Source organism: Somniosus microcephalus, chromosome 17, assembly GCF_052327205.1.
Source record: "Somniosus microcephalus isolate GS21.2 chromosome 17, FLI_Smic_1.0, whole genome shotgun sequence".
Taxonomy (NCBI): Eukaryota; Metazoa; Chordata; class Chondrichthyes; order Squaliformes; family Somniosidae; genus Somniosus; species Somniosus microcephalus.
In genome coordinates, this window is record NC_141003.1 from 39424690 (window position 1) to 39447634 (window position 22945).

At 42.7% G+C, this 22945-nt stretch overlaps 1 protein-coding gene across 7 annotated transcripts in view; it reads right to left on the reverse strand.

Moving 5' to 3' along the window:
* bltp3b (bridge-like lipid transfer protein family member 3B) overlaps positions 1-22945 on the reverse strand; it is a 145368-nt gene that overhangs the window by 19166 nt on the left and 103257 nt on the right. For 4 of the 7 annotated variants that reach the window (XM_086010215.1, XM_086010212.1, XM_086010213.1 and 1 more), the window contains one exon: positions 22551-22701. The exons of 1 other annotated variant lie outside the window; for it this stretch is intronic. In XM_086010215.1, coding sequence (XP_085866341.1) covers positions 22551-22701 — 151 coding nt within the window. Of the gene's footprint in view, positions 1-4681; positions 10288-22550; positions 22702-22945 lie in introns of those variants that run through there. 2 more of the 7 variants (XM_086010217.1, XM_086010218.1) reach the window with 2 other exon arrangements.

Below are 22945 nucleotides of genomic sequence, written 5' to 3' on the forward strand. Positions count from 1 at the left end.
TTCAAATCAAATCAACTTTTATTGTCATTGTTAGTGCACAAGTGCAGTACAACGAAATGTAGGCTTGCGGCTCCCGAGAGTGTACAATTTGGATTAGGACACTTAAACATTTCAACATACATATGTACATATATATTAGCATAAATATGACCATAATAAAGTGCATCGGCAGGTGTGCAGGCTTCAGTGTTTATTTGTGGAGTTCAGTAGGATGACAGCCCTGGGAAAGAAGCTGTTCCTAAATCTGGTCGTACGGGTGCGAATGCATCTGTAGCGTCTTCCAGATGGTAGGAGGGCGAACAGACTGTGGCTGGGGTGGGTAGGGTCTTTGATGATGGACCGTGCCCTCTGTAGGCAGCGTTTCTGATATATATGTTCTATGGTCGGTAGCCGGGTGCCGGTAATGCGTTGGGCAGTTTTGACTCCCCGCTGCAGGGCTTTCCGGTCAAGGGAGCTACAGCTGCCGTACCATACCGTGATACAGTTTGTCAGGATGCTCTCTATAGTGCAGCGGTAGAAGTTAGAGAGGATCGGGGGTGACAGATTACATCCCTTCAGCCTCCTCAAGAAATATAGGCGCTGCTGGGCCTTCTTCACCAGAGAGGAGGTGCTGAGGGACCAGGAGAGGTCCCCCTTGACATAAAGGCCAACATTCCATTTGCCTTCCTAATTACTTGCTGCATCTGCATGTTAACTTTTTGTGTTTCATGTACGAGGACACCCCGATCCCTCTGTCCCGCCGCATTCTGTAGTCTTTCTCCATTTAAATAATATTTTTCTTTTCTATTCTTCCTACCAAAGTGGATAACTTCACATTTTCCCACATATACTCCATCTGCCAAATTCTTGCCTACTCACTTAACCTATCTATATCCCTTTGCAGACGCTATGTCCTCCTCACAACTTGCTTTCCCACCTATCTTTGTATCATCTGCAAATTTGGCTACAATACACTCACTTCCTTCATCCAAGTCATTAATATAGACTGAAAATAGTTGAGGCCCCAGCACTAATCCCTGTGACACCCCACTAGTTACAGATTGCCAACCTGAAAATGACCCATTTATCCCGACTCTCTGTTTTCTGTTAGTTAGCCAATCCTCGATCCAATCTAATATATTACCCCCAACACCATGAGCTCTAATCTTATGCAGTAACTTTTTATGTGGCACCTTGTCGAATGCCTTTTGGAAATCCAAATACACTACATCTACTAATTCCCCTTTATCCACCCTGCTCATGACCTCCTCAAAGAACTCTAATAGATTTGTCAAACACGATTTCCCTTTCATAAAACCATGTTGACTCTGATTGTATTCAGATTTTCTAAATGCCCTGCTACTACTTCCTTAATAATGGATTCGAGCATTTTGTCAATGACAGATGTTAGGCTAACTGGCCTGTAGTTTCCAGCTTTCTGTCTCCCTCCTTTTTTGAATAAGGGCGTTACATTTGCAGTTTTCCAATCCACAGGGACTTTTCCAGAGTCAAGAGAATTTTGGAAGATTACAACCAATGCATCGACTATCTCTGTAACTACTTCTTTTAAGACCCTAGGATGCAGGCCATCAGGTCCAGGGGGCTTATCAACCTTTAGACCCATAAGTTTGCCCAGCACTTTTTCTCTAGTGATAGTGATTGTTTTAAGTTCCTCCCTCCCTTTTGCCCCTTGATTTTCTACTATTACTGGGATTTTTTTAGTGTCCTCACTGTGAAGACAGATACAAAATATTTGTTCAATGCCTCTGCCATTTCCTTGTTTCCTATTATTTCCCCAGTCTCGTCCTCTAAGGGACCAACGTTTATTTTAGCTCTCTTCCTTTTTATATACTTGTAGAAGCTCTTACTGTCAGTTTTTATATTTCTTGCTAGTTTACCCTCATAAGCTATTTTCTCCTTCTTTATTTTTTTTAAAAAGTCATCCTTTGCTGGTTTCTAAAATTTTCCCAATCTTCTGGCCTACCACTAATCTTTGCAACATTGTATGCCTTTTCATTCAATTTGATACCATCCTTAACTTCCTTGGTTAGCCATGGTTGGTTCATCCTTCTCTTCGAGTCTTTATTTCTCACTGAAATATATCTTGGTTGAGTCATGAAATATATCTTAAAATGTCTGCCACTGCTTTTCTACCGTCTTACCTTCTAATCTATTTTCCCGGTCCATTTTAGCTAACTCTCTCCTCATACCTTTGTAATTGCCTTTATTTAAGTTTAATACTCTAGTTTCAGAACCAAGTTTCTCACCTTCAAACTGAATGTGGAATTCTATCATGTTATGATCACTCTTCCCTAGAGAATCCTTTACTATGAAATCATTAATTAATCCTGTTTCATTACACATTTCCAGATCTAAAATAGCCTGTTCCCTGGTCGGTTCCACGACGTATTGTTCTAAGAAACTGTCCCAAATACACTATGAACTTGTTCTCAAGGCTTCTTTTGCCAATTTAATTTGTCCAATCTACATGAAGATTAAAATCGCCCACGATTATTGCAGTACCTTTCTTACAAGCCCCCATTATTTCTTGATTTATACTCTGTCCTATAGTGTAGCTACTGTTAGGAGGCCTATAGACTAATCCCACCAGTGCCTTCTTAAAACTTGATTTATAAAGTCGATCTGTGCAACTTTTGCGCCAAGTGCGATCTTCCAGGCAGGCCTTTTGGACTGACCTGAAGTGCTCCCATCCCAAATGAATGAGAGCTTCATTTAAATTAAACATCACATGATATTCTGTCTGCTTATGATCGGTTCACACGTGGTGCTCTTTTCGCCCTTCTAGATAACTGCATGCGTCGTTCATATGCTGTTATTTTTCAGCAAATTCTGGGCCAATATGTTGGTTTGCGTTTTTGGTACCTAGAATCATAGAATGGTTACAGCGTTGGAGGCTGCCATTCGGCTTTTAAAGGGAAGCTAGATAAGTACATGAGGGAAAATAGAATAGGGTATGCCGACAGGGTTAGATGAAGTAGAGTGGGAGGAGGCTCATGTGGAGCATAAACATTGGCTTAGACCAGTTGGGCCGAATGGCCTGTTTCTGTGTTGTAAATTCTAGGTAATTCTATGCACCTTCTTCCAGGCTAGCAGACACCAAACTGCAGTATCAGCCAAAATGCTGACTATGCATGGACTAAACAGGTATATGGTATATTAGACAACATGGACAGCACTTTCATTTTGTCTGAATAACAACCACAACAATAACATGTCATGGCTGCTCAATTGGGGCCAGCAGATTCAGCCTTCTCCATTACCGCTTGCTCCTCCTCACGTGTCCATTGCGATTCACTGGATGTTACCTCCTGCAGCTCAGTAACTGCACCTTTAAAGACAGGTGCAGCCGTGTTGGTGTTTGCAAATATTAGGAAGAAGGTTGCATAATGCTGTGAGGTGATGTTTTGTTCCAGGCCAGTGGGGGTGCTGCTTTTCTGGGCCCACAATAACAGAAAAGGGGCAAATGTTCAAATGCTGGTCTCAGAGATGCCTTCAAACAGACCTTGCATTACAAGATACTGTATTTGATCTTTTGTGAGAATGAGAAGGGAAACCAGACAAAAGAGCTGAATGGTATGAGCTTCTGAGATTGGCGGACCTGCAGCATTACTCTTCCCTAATCCCTCCATATTCTTATATGCAAGGATGTCCATGGTGACCTCTTTTTAGGGAATATATGGCATGGAACTTGTGAACCTTAGTCCATGTTTGTTCTCTTGAACAATGTGCCATCTTGTTACTCAAGCAAGGAAGTAATCTTAAGGCATTGAAGGAGCACATACACAGTAACAAACGTATGCCCAAACCCCAGCCCATCTTGTACACCGATAAGTAACCATGCAGCTAGGCTAGAATCATAGAATGGTTACAGCACAGAAGGAAGCCATTTGGCCCGTCGAGCCCGTGCTGGCTCTCTGCAAGAGCACTTCAGCTAGTCCCACTCCCCCATTCTTTCCCCGTAGCCCTGCAATTTTTTCCCCCCCTCAGGTACTTATCCAATTCCCTTTTGAAAGCCACGATTGAGTCTGCCTCCACCACCCTTTCAGGCAGTGCATTCCAGATCCTAACCACTCGCTGCGTAAAAAAGTTTTTCCTCATGTCGCCTTTGGTTCTTTGGCCAATTACCTTTAATCTGTTTTCTATAGTTCTTGACCTTTCCGCCAATGGGAACAGTTTCTCTCTATCTGCTCTGTCTAGACCCCGCAGTGATTTTGTATGAGAAAGCCTTGAAAATGCATGCATGGCAAGACATTCAAGATGCAACTTAAATATGGCCTGATGAAGTAAGGGTATGCATGAGAACCAATTAAAGAGCTATAAAGTTGTGAAGCAGTAAATTTGAAATAAGCTGAAAAGCAACACTTTGTGGCATGCATACTGGGGGCATCTATCTGATAAATCGTATGGCTGGATAGTCTAACCCTGGCAGTTTCTTTAAAGTGTACCGTCTTTTTCAGTTTTTGTTCCCAGGTCGTGTGGGACATGAACACTGAGCTGAGTCTAGCTGCCAACTCCACCGTAAATATATGCTTCTCTTGTGTGGAATGAATGGGCAACATGCCATGGGATCAACAATTACTCTTTTCTTGCGTTATACACTAGAAAGATGTATGGGATGCAAACCATGCTCTCCTAATCCCAATAGGTAGGGGAAGAAATATATTTCAGGTGAAACCACAAATGATAGTTGTTGGAAGATTTATACATACACAAAAAAAATCAGCAGATACAGAGCAATACTATAGTTAACTTTCACCAATACTTCAAACAGTTCTCTGGAACCAACATGACAAATCCTTAGAGTTACATTCCAGAGATTAGAGATGTCTTGTTTCAAAAGTATTAAAAGGGTTAGTTTAGAACATAACCCATTATTTCAGTGAGCAAAACCCATAATCATGTTATCTGGGAGACAGACATGTCCAGAGATCAAATAGTTCCAATTACATCAATCACGTTAGCAAGCATGAATTATGCTGGTCTATTACGACAGTCTATCTGCTGCTGTGCTGGCAATCATTCCTAGATTTATACATCTAGGGATTCATTAAACAATTGGAAAACTAAAATTCAATTTGTCCTACAAGTTGAACAAAGTAAAAAAAAAAAAATATATATATATATAAAATGTCTCTTCTGAATTAGTTGTATTTTATACTATTTATTGGATCTGCAGCAGATATGCACTATTTATTCTCCATTTTTAAATGGGCCAGGAATCATTTTCTAAAAATGATCCCTTGATGCTCCTTCCACTGCTATTTAGAATGGAAAATCTGCCAATTTGCGAGAAACTGCAATCGGACTTCTTAATGCGAAACCCTTCATCTCTTGTGCTCTTAGTGACCAGGGTGTAGATTTTCAATTTGTCACTGGGTATGAAACTTGTGTTGTGGATTGACTGCCCGTGATGGAAAGCTTGCAATTTTAATTTCAACAATGGAAATGAAAATAGGGCTGTTTCTGTAACGGGTGGCTTATCCGCAATGCTAGTTTTACACCTGGCCTGCAAGTTGAAAATCTACCCCACACCTCTGGCAAAGGTAAAGTAACCATCAACTTTATTCCCATCTGAATTTGATATTGTTAAGGACCATCATTTGAGCTACTTAACATCCATTCTGGCCAAGAAACCCCACATCTCTCTACATCTGAAAAGCAAATGGGTAGTCTTCTGGAAAAAAAATGCTTGACCCCAAATGTGGTTCCTCAATCTAAAACACCTGGAAAATTATAACCCCCTTAATGCAGGGCTACACAAAATGGTGGACCAGAGTCCAAATCCAGACATCCACTATCCCCTCCAATCTATTTTCTATTTATTAAGACATCCCAGTTAATTTACAGAGCCACCTAACTTGGGAACCATCATGGGCCGGATTTTGCTGTGAACGATGAACTGCAGCAGCCGTTGGTTAGATTTGCACTTGCCATAGAAACATAGAAGATAGGAGCAGGAGTAGGCCATTCGGCCCCTCGAGCCTGCTCCGCCATTCAATGCGATCATGGCTGATCATCCAAGTTCAGTACCCGGTACCTGCTTTCTCCCCATACCCCTAGATCCCTTTAGCCTTAAGAAATATATCCAACTCCTTCTTGAATATATTTAATGAATTGGCCTCTACTGCCTTCTGTGGTAGAGAATTCCACAGGTTCACCACTCTCTGGGTGAAGAAATTCCTCCTCATTTCTGTCCTAAAAGGCCTACCCCCTTTATCCTTAGGCTGTGACCCCTGGTTCTGGATTCCCCAACCATCGGGAACATCCTTCCTGCATCTAGTCTGTCCAGTCCTGCCAGAATTTTATAAGTTTCGATGAGATCCCCTCTCATTCTTCTAAACTCCAGCGAGTACAAGCCCAATCGACCCAAACTCTCCTCATACGTCATTCCTGCCATCCCAGGTATCAGCCTGGTGAATCTTTGCTGAACTCCTTCCATGGCAATAATATCCTTCCTCAGATAAGGCGACCAAAACTGCACACAATACTCAAGATGTGGTCTCACCAAGACCCTGTACAACTGTAGCAAGACATCCTTGTTCCTGTACTCAAACCCTCTCGCTATGAAGGCCAACATGCCATTTGCCTTCTTAACCGCCTGCTGCACCTGCATGCTTACCTTCAGCGACTGGTGCACAAGGACACCCAGGTCTCGTTGCACTTCCCCTTCTCCCAATCTATTGCCATTCAGATAATAATCTGCCTTCCTGTTTTTGCCACCAAAGTGGATAACCTCACATTTATCCACGTTATATTGCATCTGCCATGCTTCTGCCCAATCACCCAACCTGTCCAAATCATCCTGTAGTTTCTCGGCATCCTCCTTATAGCACACACGCCCACCCAGCTTTGTGTTGTCTGCAAATTTGGAGATATTACATCTAGTTCCCTCGTCTAGATCATTAATATATATTGTGAATAGCTGGGGGTCCAAGGACCGATCCCTGCGGTACCCCACTAGTCACTGCCTGCCACTTGGAAAAAGACCCGTTTATTCCAACTCTTTGCTTTCTGTCTGCCAACCAGTTCTCTATCCAAGTCAATATCTTGCCCCCAATCCCATGTGCCTTAACTTTACACGCTAATCTCTTATGTGGGACCTTATCGAAAGCCTTCTGAAAGTCCAAATACACCACATCCACTGGTTCTCCCTTATCTATTTTACTAGTTACATCCTCAAAAAATTCCAGTAGTCAAGCACGATTTACCTTTTGTAAATCCATGTTGACTTTGTCCGATCCTGTCACTGTTTTCCAAGTGATCTGCTATTACATCTTTTATAATAGACTCTAGCATTTTCCCCACTACCGATGTCAGGCTTACCGGTCTGTAATTCCCCGTTTTCTCTTTACCACCTTTTTTGAATAGTGAGGTAACATTAGCTACCCTCCAATCCATGGGTACTGTTCCAGATTCCATCGAATGTTGGAAGATGATCAGCAATGCATCTACTATTTCTAGGGCCACTTCCTTAAGTACCCTAGGATGTAGATTATCAGGTCCTGGGGACTTATCGGCCTTCAATCCCATCAATTTCCCTAACACCATTTCCCTACAAATACTGATTTCTTTCAGTTCCTCCCTTCCATCAGACCCTATGTTCCCCGACATTTCTGGGAGGTTATTTGTGTCCTCCTTTGCGAAGACAGAACCAAAATATGTATTTAATTGGTCTGCCATTTCTTTGTTCCCCATTATAAATTCCCCTGATTCTGACTGCAAGGGACCTACGCTTTCTATGGGGTTTTGCACAGGGTGGCACGGTGGCATAGTGGTTAGCACTGTTGCCTCACAGCACCAGGGACCCGGGTTCAAATCTGGCCTCAGGCAAATGTCTGTGTGGAGTTTGCACATTCTCCCTGTGTCTGCGTGGGTTTCCTCCGGGTGCTCCGGTTTCCTCCCACAGTCCAAAGATGTGCAGGTTGGGTTGATTTGGCTATGATAAATTGACCCTTAGCGTTAGGGGATTAAATACGTGGGGTTACGGGGAATAGGGTGGGATATGTGTCGGTGCAGGCTCGATGGGCCGAAATGGCCTCTATCTGCACTGTGGGGATTCTGTGAACTTGCTGTCAGCGAACAGCACAGCACTTTCTACAGGGCATCTGGGGCCTGTGTGAACTGGGCAAGCAATTGTGTATTCTCCTTAACTTATCAAAATCAGCCGCTCAGAGTCTGAACCAGGAAATATCAGTTAAAATAATGAATTCATTGCCAAATCAGGTACAGAAAGCAAAATAATGAGAGGGAAAGAACGACCGGATTAAGAGAGAGAGAGATAAGAGAGGCCGAAAGAAGGAGGAAAAACAGGTTGTTTAAATTTTATTAAAAATCTCCCACAATAATTAAACGGTGAATGAATGAGTGAAAATTTGAAAATTAATCAGTGCCAGAGAGGTTGTTTGTCAGTCATTAAGACATACCACACTGTGAAAAGACTTCGACTGGAATGAACAAACACTAACTTTTTGTGGCGTATTTAGCCCGCATCTACGATGACAATTTGAATAGGAAGCCAGACGGTGACATGCCATTTTCGGGAAGCTTACGGATGATCATCACATCTCAGACAGCAACTTCCGGACTTTCGCATTTATCTGCATATCTGCCCACACCTGAAGTCGCTGACCGATCTGCGCATAAGTAACGGTTATTCTATTGCTAGACTGTGTTTAATAAATGCCACCATAACAAATGTGGAACTGTTGCGGACTTCAGAGAAGTCGCTCAGATTTCCTCTGCCTTGGATCCATCATATAGTTATCATACATCAGACAAATTCTGAGCTTCCTGAATCATGTTCTTAAATTAATCAAGTCTATGTAACCACAACTGGAACAAAAAGATGCAATAGTACAATATATTTCACAGGACTTCTAAACATCATATGACAGAAAACAAATGGCAGCCATACCTCACCAAGATATCTCAGTATGGATTAAATAAGGCCTATGAGACTTGGGAGCACAAAACACTTAGGGGGAAAAATTGGGTTGCTGGGCGCTAACGGGGCGCAAAGCAACCAACGCCCGGGCGCGGCGCCGCCCACGCTTCCCGCAAAATTCAGCAGGAGGTTAGCGGCGGCGTGAACCGGTAGTGCCCATGCGCCACCGGCGATGACGTCCTTGCCGTGCGCAGCGCCCCGCTCGCGATCTTTAGGAGTGTCCCCTGACTTACCGCCGGATGCTATGTCCGACGGGGTCAGGGGGGCCTACCTGCGGCCGGGGAGATGCAGTTTAAAGTCGAGGTGCAGGGCAGCCATTTTTGTTGCTGGCCACCTGCCAACGCTCCCATCCCCGGCCTCCTGAACGCCCCCCCACCACCGCGGAGTGCCAGCTTCGCTCCAGGAGCCCGGCACTTCTCTCGAGTGCCGGGCTCTTTTGCCAGCACTTCTGATCCCTGGGGGCCCAGCTGGGCCCCGGGTCGCGCTGCGCAAGGCCCCTCCCCTTTAAAACGGGGAGGACGGCCTGTAATACTGCGGCACGTAGCGCCGCGATATTGACTCGCAGCGCCCCAAGAGCGATGCGGGGCACTTCCAGTAGCTGCCCGCTTCCCTCTTGGGGCGCAACCACTCAAGTTCCGGCGCGGGGGCGCTAATTTTTCTGGGGTGCTAAAAGTAGCACCCCGGTGACATTAGCGCCCCAATTTTTAGCCCTTTGAATCTTTACCCATCCAAACAGACACAGGTAAGACTCACTTTGGAAGGATTAGAGATAATCTTTATCTTTTGTTCCCCAAGTATTTTGTGCACAACAAATTGCTTTATTGTATTATTTAGAACTGCTGAGATATCAAGGTAACAACCAACTCAGTGCTCCTCAAAGGCAACCCAACTACAGTGTCCACAACAGTCTGTACTTTTTATTTGTCCAGATATTTAAATCAGAAAATGAAACTGAACACTGCCGAAAGATCGTGGCTTATCAGATAGAGAGCAGTGTACTATTTGTCGCTCAAGGCGTGGGTTATGTCTCTTCAGTCCAACACCTTTGGTAATACATTCCAAAAGAAAATTGACATGTCAAAATGTTTTAGAATTTACTTTAATCTTTCCATCAGGTTGTCGAGTTCAGTTTGTCTTGATGTTTATGCTCATTCTGGTTTCTTCGTTCCTCAAACTTCTGCGTTCTTGTTGCTCCTTTCACCTTTGTCCTAATTGTTCTGCATTTATGTTTCAACTGCTCCTTTTCCACATCTTCATTTTTTAAAAATGTGCCTTTGTCCCTCTCTTTTGCTGATGATTTCTCTCTCCCATTGCCCCTTCCTTTATGTGATCCCACCTTCTGTCTTAGGAGATTTCAATGCAGAAAAAACAGGAAAAATGAAAGAAAAGGAAAGACTAAAGCGAGAGTGAGAGACAAACTTTTAACATCAATGCAGCCTTGGAAATGTCTAAAGGATAAAAAGGTACTACAATCAGAAAATGTAACATTTGAAGTAAATCTGGAAAAGATATAAAAACTGAAAAGGAAAACAGAGAATATGCAAATTATGAAAGAAAAATAAAGGCATCGAGTAACAAGGCAGTACTGTGGCGCAGCACAATTATGCATTATTTTGCTTTATGTTCCACCCTCCATAAATTAAAATGATCCAGAACTCTGCTGCCCATATCCTAATTCACACCAAGTCCCGTTCACCCATCACACTCCTGTGCTCGTTGATCGACATTGCCTCCCAGTAAAGCAACGCTTCGATTTTAAAACTCTTGCTTTCAAATCCCTCCATGGTCTCGTCCCTCCCTATCTCTAACATCCTCCAGCCCTACAACCCTCTAAGATATCTGCGCTCCTCCAATTTTGGCTTCCTGCGCATCCCTATTTTAATTGCTCCACCATTGACGGCCGTGCCTTCAGCTGCTGAGGCCCTAGGCTCTGGAATTCCATCCCCACACCTCTCTTTCCTCCTTTAAGACGGCCCTTAAAGACCTACTTTACCTAATATCTCATGTGGCTCGGTGTCAAATTTTGTTTAATAACGTTCCTGTGAAGCGCCTTGGGATGTTTTACTACATTAAAGGCATTATATAAATGCAAGTTGTCGTTGTTTATCAAAGGGTAGAATGCATTCCGGTCCACAGTTTCCCATGAATTAAATTCCTGATCTTAGCCATGCTGCCAGGGAAGGATGGAAACCCAACATCAGGGTCTTCTTCACAAGGATGGCAAAACAATTTTTAAAAATCTAGAAGACAAATTAATCTAGACTATCCCTGTCCACCTCCTACTATTTAACTCCAGAAAGCTATTGCCTGTGAACAGGTTGCTTGTCCACCTTTCTGACTTAGAAAATGATTGGTGGCAGAGACCAAAAGAAAGCATATTTTAAAAATAGGGAAATATTTAAAGGAGAAGTAGTAAAATGCACAAAAAAGGGTAGGATAAATAGAATAGAAATTCAGGAAAAAAATTACAATGCATTACTGTAATAATGAAAATGCAAACTACAATTGTAAAGTTACTTTTTTGATTTTCATGTACAATTGAAAGAACTGAGAGGGTAGTTGCAGATCTTTTTAATTCGAACTATCCAAAGAATATTGCCAAAAGAAGTTCTGTTCTCTGATACTGTATACTTTAAAAGTAGCAGCAGGTCACAAATTATATGCCAGTTCACTTTGCTTACTATTTAATTCAGACCTCATCTGCCACAAAATGATGGCTTAAAAAGAGAGACTGGGTCAAAAGACAGATATTTTAATATCTTCTTACGTTCACTGACTTAAATTGCTAACTTGATCCTTTGCTCTGACTGTGTTTAACATAGCTAACTTGTTTTGGAAATTAGGGCAACAGGAAAGGATATGCCTAAAGTTGCATTCGCAAAGACAGAATAAGAGAATATAGAACTGCATCTGATTTATAGAGAAAAAAAAGACAGAAAATATAAAGTGCTAAGAGAAACCTTATGATAGTCAAACATTGGTTAAGCTTACAGGGCTGAATCATAACCCTCAAAGCCCCCACATGGGCAGGGTAAAGTTACAAAAGATATAGGTGCTCCACTCTTCCAGTACTGTGACAGTTAAATTACAACTTTTCTTCCTGACTATATACTCCTAGCTCCCGTGGCCGATTTTAATCTCAAACAGCCAACCCCAGTCACATAAGGATATAAGTGTTACTTTGCAGATGGTGACTGGTGCTGGGGACTTAAGGACAACCAGTGACTATCTTGGACCTAGTCTATCCTCTTATTTTCAGTCTGCCTCAGTCTAGAGTCTCCACCTGGCCAAGACCTGAATCTCAAGTCTTTGCCTGATCTTCCTATCAACTCTGCCTGTGAGTGGAGTCACAAGACTCCATCTAGTCGTCCTACTTGCCCATCAATAGCAGAGGTTGCTAATATGTACAGTAACAGGCTGCTGTTACAATCAACACATCCTCACTGACTGCCACTTTTTGAGCCCATATACGTAAGGGTCTTTCAAAAATATTGGGTAGACCCTGCCAGCATGTTCAGTTTATACAGAGAATACTGCAAGAAAGAATTATTCTGTGGTTTCATACTTGAATTCTAGCTAGAGTTCCAATGGATGTCAGCTTTCAGTAACAAACTGGAATGGAACCTGTGAAAGGAGTTTTCATTTAAAATTTTGGGTGAATTTTGTGCTCAAGGTAAAAGACAACAAGGTTCAGGAATGCACTTTACTCAGACAGTGGTTAGAATTTGAAACTTGCTACCACATGGAGTAGTTGGGGCGAATAGCATAGATGCAGTTAAGGGGAAGCTAGATAAGTACATGAGGAAGAAAGGAATAGAAGGTTATGTTGATACGGTGAGATGAAGTAAGGTGGGAGAAGGTTTGTGTGGAACATAAACACCGGCAAAGACTGTTGGGTCGAATGGCCTGTGCTATAAATTCTATGTAATTCTATGAATACTTTCCATTTTTGGTACCAAATGTCAAAGTCTATAATTTCCAGATCAAATATAGGATATGATGAAGTAAATTCCCTTATTTTATCCCAATGCGCCTAACCTCCAACCGCAGTAAAGCATTTCCTACAGCAGCCATTCCTGTGGTTTCTCGGAGTGAAACTGTCAATTTAGTACCAGTTTTTTGTGCTGTGGATTCATACCTACAAGGAACTGGGTTGAGGGTTACCAATATGTTTCATGTATTATCTTTGAGGCTGGTAGAAATACTTTTATTTCAGTGCTGTGCCCCAGAGGTCAAATTAGTGTTTTACCCCATTTCCCATGCCCTTGCAAAGAATTTTTCAACTAATCGTAGTTATGAATGTTCTCAGAATATCAATTCTGCAAATTTTATATACTTGAGCAGATGCACAATTTTTAAGTGAATATAACTAAAATACAAAAATGAACAAGGTTAATAAGTTAAAGTTCTGAATTACAGAGAAAACTCTATTTTAGCAAATAGCAGCGATGCTTCTACAGCACCACCACCACCCTTCTCCGCCTGGCTGAACTTGTTCTTACATTGAACAACTTCCCCTTTGACTCCACTCACTTCTTCCAAATAAAAGGTGTCAGTATGGGAACCTGTACAAGTCCTAGTTTTGTGTGCCTTTTTTATGGGACACGTGGATCATTCTTTTTTTCAGTCCTACTCAGGTCTCCTTCCTCACGAATTTTTCTAGTACATTGATGACTGTATCAGTGCTGCTTCCTGCTCTCGCCCCAAACTGGAAAATTTCTTCATCTTTGCTTCCAATTTCCACCGTCGCATTCACGTGGTCCATCAGACTCTTCCCTTCCCTTTTTTGACTTCTCAATCTCCATTTCTACGGATGGTGTGTCAACCAATATCACTATAAGTCCACCTACTCCCACAGCTACCTTGATTACATTGCCTCCCACCCCGCTTCCTCTAAGGACTCTACTGTATTATTCCAGTTTCTCTGACTAATTTTTAAAATGTTATTAATTTGCGGGATGTGGGCATCGCTGACATGGCGAGACTTTATTGCCCATCCCCAATTGCCCTCGAGAAGGTGGTGGTAAGCCGCCTTCCTGAACCACTGCAGTCCGTATGGTGAAGGTACTCCCACAGTGCTGTTAGGTCGGGAGTTCCAGGATTTTGACCCTGCAACAACAAAGGTACGGTGATATATTTCCAAGTCAGGATGGTTCATCCACTTGGCACTTCTGGCTGAAGGTGGTTGGGAACACTTCAGCCTCGTCTTTTGCACACTCATGCTGGGCTCCACCATTATACGTGAAGTCTCCTCCTCCCGTTCGTTGATTAATTGTCCACCACCATTCATGACTGGATATGGCATCGGTTGTGAGATCATTGGCTCTGTCGATAACATGCTGCTTCTGCAGTTAGCTTGCATGTAGTCCTGCGTTGTAGCTTCACCAGGTTGGCACCTCATTTTCAGGTACGACTGGTGCTGCTGCTGGCATGCTCTTCTACACTCCTCATGGAAGGAGGGTTGGTTGCCTAGCTTGACAGTAATGGTCGAGTGAGGGATATGCCAGGTCATGACGTTACAGATTGTGGTGGAATACAATATTAATGCTGCTGATGTCCCACAGAGCCTCATGGATGCCCAGTTTTGAGTTGCTAGATCTGTTCTGAACCTATCCCATTTAGCATGGTGGTAGTGCCACATAACACAATGGAGGGTGTCCTCAGTGTGAAGATGGGACTTGGTCTCCACAAGGATTGTGTGGTGCTCACTCCTACCAATACGGTCATAGACCGATGCATCTGTGACTGGTAGATTGGGGAGGACGAGGTCAAGTAAAGTTTTTCTTTTGCACTGGTCCTCTCACCACCGGCCCCAAGCCCAGTCTGGCAGCTACGCCCTTCAGGGCTCAGACCAGCTCGATCAGCAGAGATGCTACCTGGGAACTCTGAATCCCCCACCCAGAGTATATTCTGTGCCCTACTACGCTCAGTGCTTCCTCCAAGTGATGTTCAACATGGAGAAGTACTGATTCATCAGCTGAGTGAGGGAGGTAGGTGATAATCAACAGGAGGTTTTCTTGCCTATGTTTGACCCGATGCCATGAAACTCCATGGGGTCTGGAGTCAATGTTGAGGACTCCAAGGGTCACTCCCTCCCGACTGTATACCACTGTGCCACTACCTCTAGTGGGTCTGTCCTGCCAGTGGGACAGGGCATACCATGGGATGGTGATGGAGGAGACTGGGTCGATGGCTGTTCTGACAGTGCCACCTTCCACACCAGTGCTCCCGAAATGTCTTTTCCTCAGCCGAGGAATCTCCTCCACTGTGATTGACAGGGCCCTCAACAGTGTGCATCCCATTTCCCACACTTCCACCCTCACCACTTCTCCCTCCCAGAATCACGATAGGGTTCTCCTTGTCCTCACCTTCCACCCCACCAGCCTCCACATTCAACGGGTCTACCTCTGCCATTTCCGGCATCTCCAGTACAATGCCATCACCAAGCATATTCCCCCCCACCCTTTCAGTATTCCGAAGGGACCAGTCCCTCCACGATATCCTGGTCCACTTTTCCATCACTCCCAATACACGCTCCCCTTCCCCTGGCACCTTCCCATGTAAGCACAGGAGATGCAACACCTGCCCTTTCACCTCCTCCCTTCCCACCATCCAGGACGCCAAACACTCCTTCCAAGTGAAACAGCGATTTACTTGTATTTCTTCCAACTTGGTATATACTGTATTCACTGCTCTCCATTGGCGTGACCAAATGCAGATTGGATGATTACTTGGCTGAACACCTCCGTTCAGTCCGCAAGCACGGCCCTGAGATTCGGTCACTTGCCACTTCAATTCTCCGCCCCACTCTGACCTCGGCCTACACTGTTCCAATGACGCTCAATGCAAGCTCAAGGAACACCATCTCATGCTTCTATTAGGCACATTCCAGCCTTGCAGCTGTAACAATCAGTTTAACAACTTTAAATCTTAACCTCCACTCCCATTTTCTCAGATAGCAGGTGCTGGTAATGGAGGATGGCTACATCAAAGCCACTGGGAGTAGAGGAGGGCTGTGCTGGTGCTTGGGGTGGGGCACACCTACCTATCGGTATATGGCTGGCGGTGTGGTCTGCACCCCTGGGGTCTACCCACCTGTGTATAATGATACAAAATAAATCAGTGGGTCACTTTGCTTGACTTAAACAAAATAATTACATCTACCCTTCTCCATTCTGACCTTCAGAGCCCACTGGAGCAACTGCTGTTTAAAAAAAAAACTGTCAGTGAGTGTTCCTATTCCTATTTTTCCTCTCTCTCGCTCTTAACAGCCAGAGGAAAGGACCAATGCCAGATAACCCTTGCTAAACACCCAACAGTATGTGGCGTTTATCAATTACCAAGACAGGCGAATTCTCCATTCCACTCCCACTCTGCCCTCGGCCTCCTACACTGTTCCAAAGAAGCTCAACGCAAGCTCGAGGAACAGTACCTCACATTCCGATGAGGCACTTTTCAGCCTTCTGGCCTCAACATTCAGTTTAACAACTTTAGATCATAATCATTTTCTTGGACAGCAGGTTCTCATGTAAACATTTAAATTTCCTCTGAAACCATCTTTTTTTTTTTTTACTTGTCCTATTACACCCCTTTTTTGCCTTCTATCATCATCCCTTTTGTCATTTAACTACTCCTGCCCTACACCCGATCACAGACCTTCCTTTCTGTTCTTTCCTCCCCTCCTTTTCCTGCCTCTGCACTTGCTTAAAAACTCACGTCTAACTTCTTCCAGTTCTGACAAAAGGTCAACCTGAAACATTAACTCCGTTTCTCTCTCCACAGATGTCGCCTGACATGCTGAGTATTTACAGCATTTTGTGTTTTTATTTCTGATTTCCAGCATCAGCACTATTTTGTTTTTGTTTGAATATATCAGGTTTCTCTACTCTCTCACTAAAATTAACAAGGAAAATATGCCCTGATGCAATTTTGATTTTTCCTGTAAAATCCACGGTATTTGGAAAGCTAGCTGCAAAATCTTAGTGTGACAGATAGTATTTTAATAGTTGTCTGATGACTACTATTGAAGTTGACAGTGCTTGCTCCTATAAATGGCCAAAACACATGCATCTGTTATTCTTCATCTTGCATTACTGTATACATTTTTTTTGCACATTTATTCATTTAGAACAGCCATGGAGGGACAGATAATACTTCAAGTTATTTTCAATACACATTCCCTCAAATTTATCTAAACATTCTTTTTGCAAAAAAATACCATTTGGAAAAATGGCCCGTAATTTGCGGTCAGCGGCGAAGCAAAGGTGTTTGCCACTGGCCCCAAGCTTCGCACAAAGGTCTCGTGATCTCGGTGTCGAGAAGTTTGGGTTTTCCGATGCGCAATTAAAATCAACGGAACATAGTGGGGATCCCCTAGTGCGAGCTGCTGTGACATCAACAAGCTGTCTAAGCAGCCAATCAAAATGCAGAATTCTCACAGATAGCAAACAAGGAAGAAAGTAAGCTTTAAAATTCTAACTTTCTAAAAAATCTTGGAAAGCAAAATAAAGATTGAGGCTCTCACATGGGGAAAAGGCAAACCTGAAATACAGATATCAAAAAAGTTTAATTAAAAAAAAAAAAAAAGTTGCTTAAAAATTTTAATTTTTAAAAAATGGGTAAATTTGATGCTGCTCAAAATGACAACTCGTTTTTCAGGGTCATACCTTTGTTTCGCAGTCAATACGCTGTTAAAACCCCAGTTACACCTAATCCCTTTGGTTCTAACTTGTGGTGGGGAATTTACAGCGTAATTACTGCGGAAGAGCCGAAGATTTCATCAGTTTCCCTGATTTGAGAGATTACACTGATTGCCAGCTCTGTGGGGGCAGGCACAGAGCAGCCTGTGGAGGAGCAGTGAATGACAGAAGTTGCAGTCAGTTTCAAAGGCAGAATGATGGTGAACGCTACCATTGTCTTTCTATTGAGCCACAAAAAAACTGTGGTTAACCACTTTTCAACCTGAACATTTAAAAAATAAGTCCTAATGGTTGCTGTTGCACTTACCTCTGGATATCTCCAGGATTTCTCCAGGGAATGGCAGCATTTACAATTCTACAGGTCTTAAACTTCAGACCTCTAAAGTGCAAGTGCTTGGAAGAGATGCGATGCCACTTGCTTGTTGTCTGGTTTGCAAAACAGACTCACATCCAGTGTACTCTTCCAGAAATTAATTCTGGACTTCAATATTACATCCAAGCCACATTTACATACTACAGCAACATCAGTATTATACAAGTGCAAAACTCACTACCAGAGACTTTTTTTAAAAAACTGGTATGCCCAGGCATTGACAGTTTTTACTGCAGTGTTTCCTTTGGTGTTAAATTCATGTCAGATTCACTCCATAAACATTAAAGAACTTGCATTTATATAGCGCCTTTCACAACCTCAGGACGTCCCAAAGTGTTTTACCGCCAATGAAGCACTTTTGAAATGTAGTCACTGTTGTAATGTAGGAAACGCGGCAGCCAATTTGCGCATAGCAAGATCCCACAAACAGCAATGAGATAATGATCATCTGTTATTAGCAAAATTGCGCTGAAAACTACATTACACAAATAAATCCTTAGATTTTTTATGTTACTCCACCATATTGTATAGAATCCTATTTATATTTTTGTACCCTCAACTATTCATCCTGCCAAATACTCCTGTGCCCATAAAGCTTCTTCAGTTGATAAGGTGGTATGGACTGCTTTACAAATGCCATGGAGCTTCCAAGGAATATCTTAATACAAGAATAGGCTTAGAATTTTGTATGAAGCACCACCTGATGATGCAGACTGAGAGTTGACAAATCTTAGCAGAACTAATTTAGCGGAAGTGGAATGGAAACAGCTACTTGAAGGTAAATCAGTGTCAGAGCAGTGGGAGGCAGTCAAGGAGGAGATAATGAAGGTTCAGTGCAAATATATTCCCACAAAGAAAAAGGGTGGGTCTTCCAATTCTAAAGACCCTGGATGTCAAGGAGCATATAGGGTAGGATAAGGCAATAAAGGGAAGCTAATGTCAGATACTGAGCTCAATACCGTAGAAAGCCAAGAGGAGTATAGATAGTGCAAGGGTGAAATTAAAAAGGAAATTAGGAAAGCAAAGAGAGGGCATGAAAGATGTTTTATAAATACATAAAGCGCAAGAAGATAACTAAGGAAAGAGTAGGGCCTATTAGACACCAAAAAGGTAACTGTGTGGAGGCGGGAGACGTGGGTATGGTTCTTACATCAATACTTTGCATCTGTCTTCACAAAGGTTGGGGACAATGCAAACATTGTAGTTAATGAGGAGTGTGCAATATTGGATGGGATAAGCATAGTGAGAAAAGAATTATTAAGAGGTTTTGCATCTTTGAAAGTAGAAAAATTGTCAAGCCCGGATGAAATGTATCCCAGGCTGTTAAGAGAAGCAAGGGAGGAAATAGCGGAGGCTCTGATCATCATTTTCCAATCCTCTCTGGCTACAGGCGTGGTGCTGGAGGACTGCCAACATTATACTGTTGTTTAAAAAGGAGTAAGGGATAGACAGAGTAATTACAGGCCAGTCAGCCTAACCTTGGTGGTGGGAAAATTATTGGAAAAAATTCTGTGGGACACTATTAATCGTCATTTAGAAAGGCACAGGTTAATCAAGGACAGGCAGCATCTATTTGTTAAGGGAAGGTCGTATCCGACTTACTTGATTGAATTTTTCGAGGAGATAATCCATGTAGACGCATTTGATGTAGTCTACATGGATTTTAGCAAGGCTTTTGACAAGGTCCCACATGGCAGACTGGTCAGAAAAGTAATAGCCCATGGGATCCAAGGGAAAGTGGCAAGCTGAATACAAAATTAACTCAGTGGCAAGAACCAAAGGGTAATGGTCAATGGGTGTTTGTCTGACTGGAAGGCTGTTTCCAGAGGGGTTCCGCAGGGCTCAATACTAGGTCCCCTGCTTTTCGTAGTATAGATCAATGATTTAGACTTAAATATAGGGAGCATCATTAAGAAGTTTGCAGAAGATACAAAAATTAGCCGTGTGGTTGATAGTGAGGAAGAAAGCGGTAGATTTGACTAAGGTATCAATGGACTGGTCAGGTGGGCAGAAAAGTGCCAAATGGAATTAAATCCGGAGAAGTGTGAGATAATGCATTTGGGGACGGTTAACAAGACAAGGGAATACACAATGGCCCAGAAATTCGGGTCTCCATGGGTGAGTACGCACGGGGTACTCACCTGTAGGCCGAATGGAAGTGCTGGTTTTCTGCATGCACTGCGCATGCGCGGGAAACCGGCACTTCCGATCCTCTGAACGAAGGGGTTCAGAGGTCGAACGCGCGCGCAGGAGAGGCTGCGCGTGCTCATCGAACTTACGTTTTTTTTTTGTTTTAGGTTTTCATGCGAGGTTAAGCCTGCAGGATTTACACATTTAAAAAGCAGGCGTAAGGCCTGCTTTTTACAAGGTAAGTGGTCAATTAATTAAAATTAAAACATTTTTTCCACAGGTTTATTATTTTTAAATACTTTAAAGCAAGTTAAGTTTATTTTTAGACCCGTTACAATATAAAATTATTTTTTCAAAAATTTAAATTATTGTTTAAAATAGTTATTTAATGTAATTTATAGTTTATTTAAAAAGTGCGATTTAAAAAAAAAATTATTTGAAGGTTTACTGCTATTGTGGGGCCCGTAGTATTTAAGTTTTGACAGGTCTTCCTGTCAATCTTATGAATGGGCTATTCCCTCCTCCGATTGGCTGCCCATGGCCCACGTGATCCCAGGGGACGCATCGCACTAACTACGCCCCTGGGACACGCAAGCACAATGCGCCGGCAGCTGGGCCAGGCCCCGGAGCGGGATTCCACGGGGCCCTACAGCTCAACTGCCGGCGCGCAAGTTAAGTGCAGTTCGGGGGCTTACACCCGTGGGAAGCCCCCGACCTGAATTTCTGGGCCAATAAATGGTAGGTTACTGAGAAGTGTAGAAGAACAGAGGGACCTTGGAGTGTATGTCCATAAATCCCTGAAGATAGCAGGACAGGTAGATAAGGTTGTTAAGAAGGCATATGGGCTACTTATTAGCTGAGGCATAGAATATAAGAGCAGGGAAGTTATGCTAGAACTGTATAAAAGACTAGTTAGGTGTTAGGCCACAGCTAGAGTACTGCGTACAGTTCTGGTCACCACATTACAAGATGTGATTGCACTAGAGAGGGTACAGAGGAGATTTACGAGGATGTTGCCAGGCCTGGAGAATTTTAGCTATGAGGGAAGATGGGATAGGCTGGGTTGTTTTCTTTGGAACAGAGGAGGTGGGGGGGGAGATTTAATTGAGTTGTATAAAATTATGAGGGGCCTAGATAGAGTGGATAGGAAGGATCTATTTCCCTTAGCAGAGAGGTCAATAACCAGAGGCATAGATTTAAAGTAATTGGTTGAAGGATTAGAGGGGAGTTGAGGAGAAATCTTTTCACCCAGAGGGTCATGGGGGTCTGGAACTCACTGCCTGAAAGGGTGGTAGAGGCAGAAACCTTCACCGCATTTAACTTGGATATGCACTTGAAGTGTCGTAACCTACAAGGCTACGGACCAAGAGCTGGAAAGTGGGATTAAGCTGGATAGCTCTTTTTCGGCCGACACTAACACAATGGGCCAAATAGCCTCCTTCTGTGCCGTAATTTTCTATGATTCTAACTAGGACTGGCAAACTTGAACATCAGGCAGCTGCGGGACAGAAATCTGTGACTGCAATGACTGCTCTCATTGTTCCAGTGCCCAAATAAAAAAATGCATGCCAGTGTACAACATAGTCCTGAATTATTATAGCATTCAGAATGTAAACAATTCAGTGAGTCTACTAAAAAATATAAATATTTGAGAACTTCATACAAACTCACTCACTTTCTATTGTATACTTTATGCAGGTTATTATTTTAAACCAGCTGATTTGTGCGTTTAAATATTAATAGATATTTCAATTCAGAAATGTTTCCTGAAATAGGAACACAAATTAAGATTAAGATTTGAAAACAGTGCAAAAAGGAGTTTAAAAAAAAACTTCCACAAAGATGGTCATCAGAAGAGGAAATGAGTAGAGATAAGGTGCTTTCCTATAGAATGCAAGAGAATATTGAAGGATGCATCAGCTCTTGCACGCCTCCTTAGTGGCCAGTTACAAGAGTGGTTAAGCAGATCTTCAGGGCTGTTGGGATGGGCAGAGCTAAAGATGTAACATTTGTATATTTCAATTCTAAGAAAAAAATTTCAAGTACAAACTGCAGGCCTATTCTTCTGACACAAATACATATGCATGCTTGGAAAATAAAAATGCATGGTGCCTTTTTACAAATACCATATGGCTCCTGTATGAAAAATCTTCATTGAATGTTGAATCTTCAAACAGATAAGTTTAGCAGAATATTTTACACAATATATTTACAAAATTATGCAGATGTTCTGCAATGTGAGGCTTGTCAAATGTAGCATAATTTTTCTGAAAGAATTTATTAATTCCTGAGACTGCTAGTTTCATAAACTATTAACCATCTGCAGTTCCATTTTATTGAGCTGTTCAAGGCAAAATACCAAATGACTTCCGATCTTTTTAAGCCAAAGAAATCTGGTACGTACCCATACTACGGTTGCTAAGGTACTGCCGAACACTGACATTTCCAAGCTGGTTTGGTATCACTTGGTTTACTTGGAGACACACTGCTGTATCCTCGCCCTTCACATCAATCGCACAGTTAATACCGAAAACATTGAAAACCATCACTGACACCTATCAAAAGAATATCGTTTTGTTATAAAGCTTATAGTAATGCACAGAGCTCCTCACACTGACATCCAAACACTCGTTAAATTTTTGACAAAGAGCACATAAGGGTCTTGCAATGAGTGCATGCGTGTCTGGTTGGGTATTATAAGCACTATTTCAAAGACCCAATTTAGGGAGTCTTTCAGAAAAATTGACAAAAAATATATTTGGTGGGGGGGGGGGGCGGTGAAGAGAGGGGGCGGGGGGA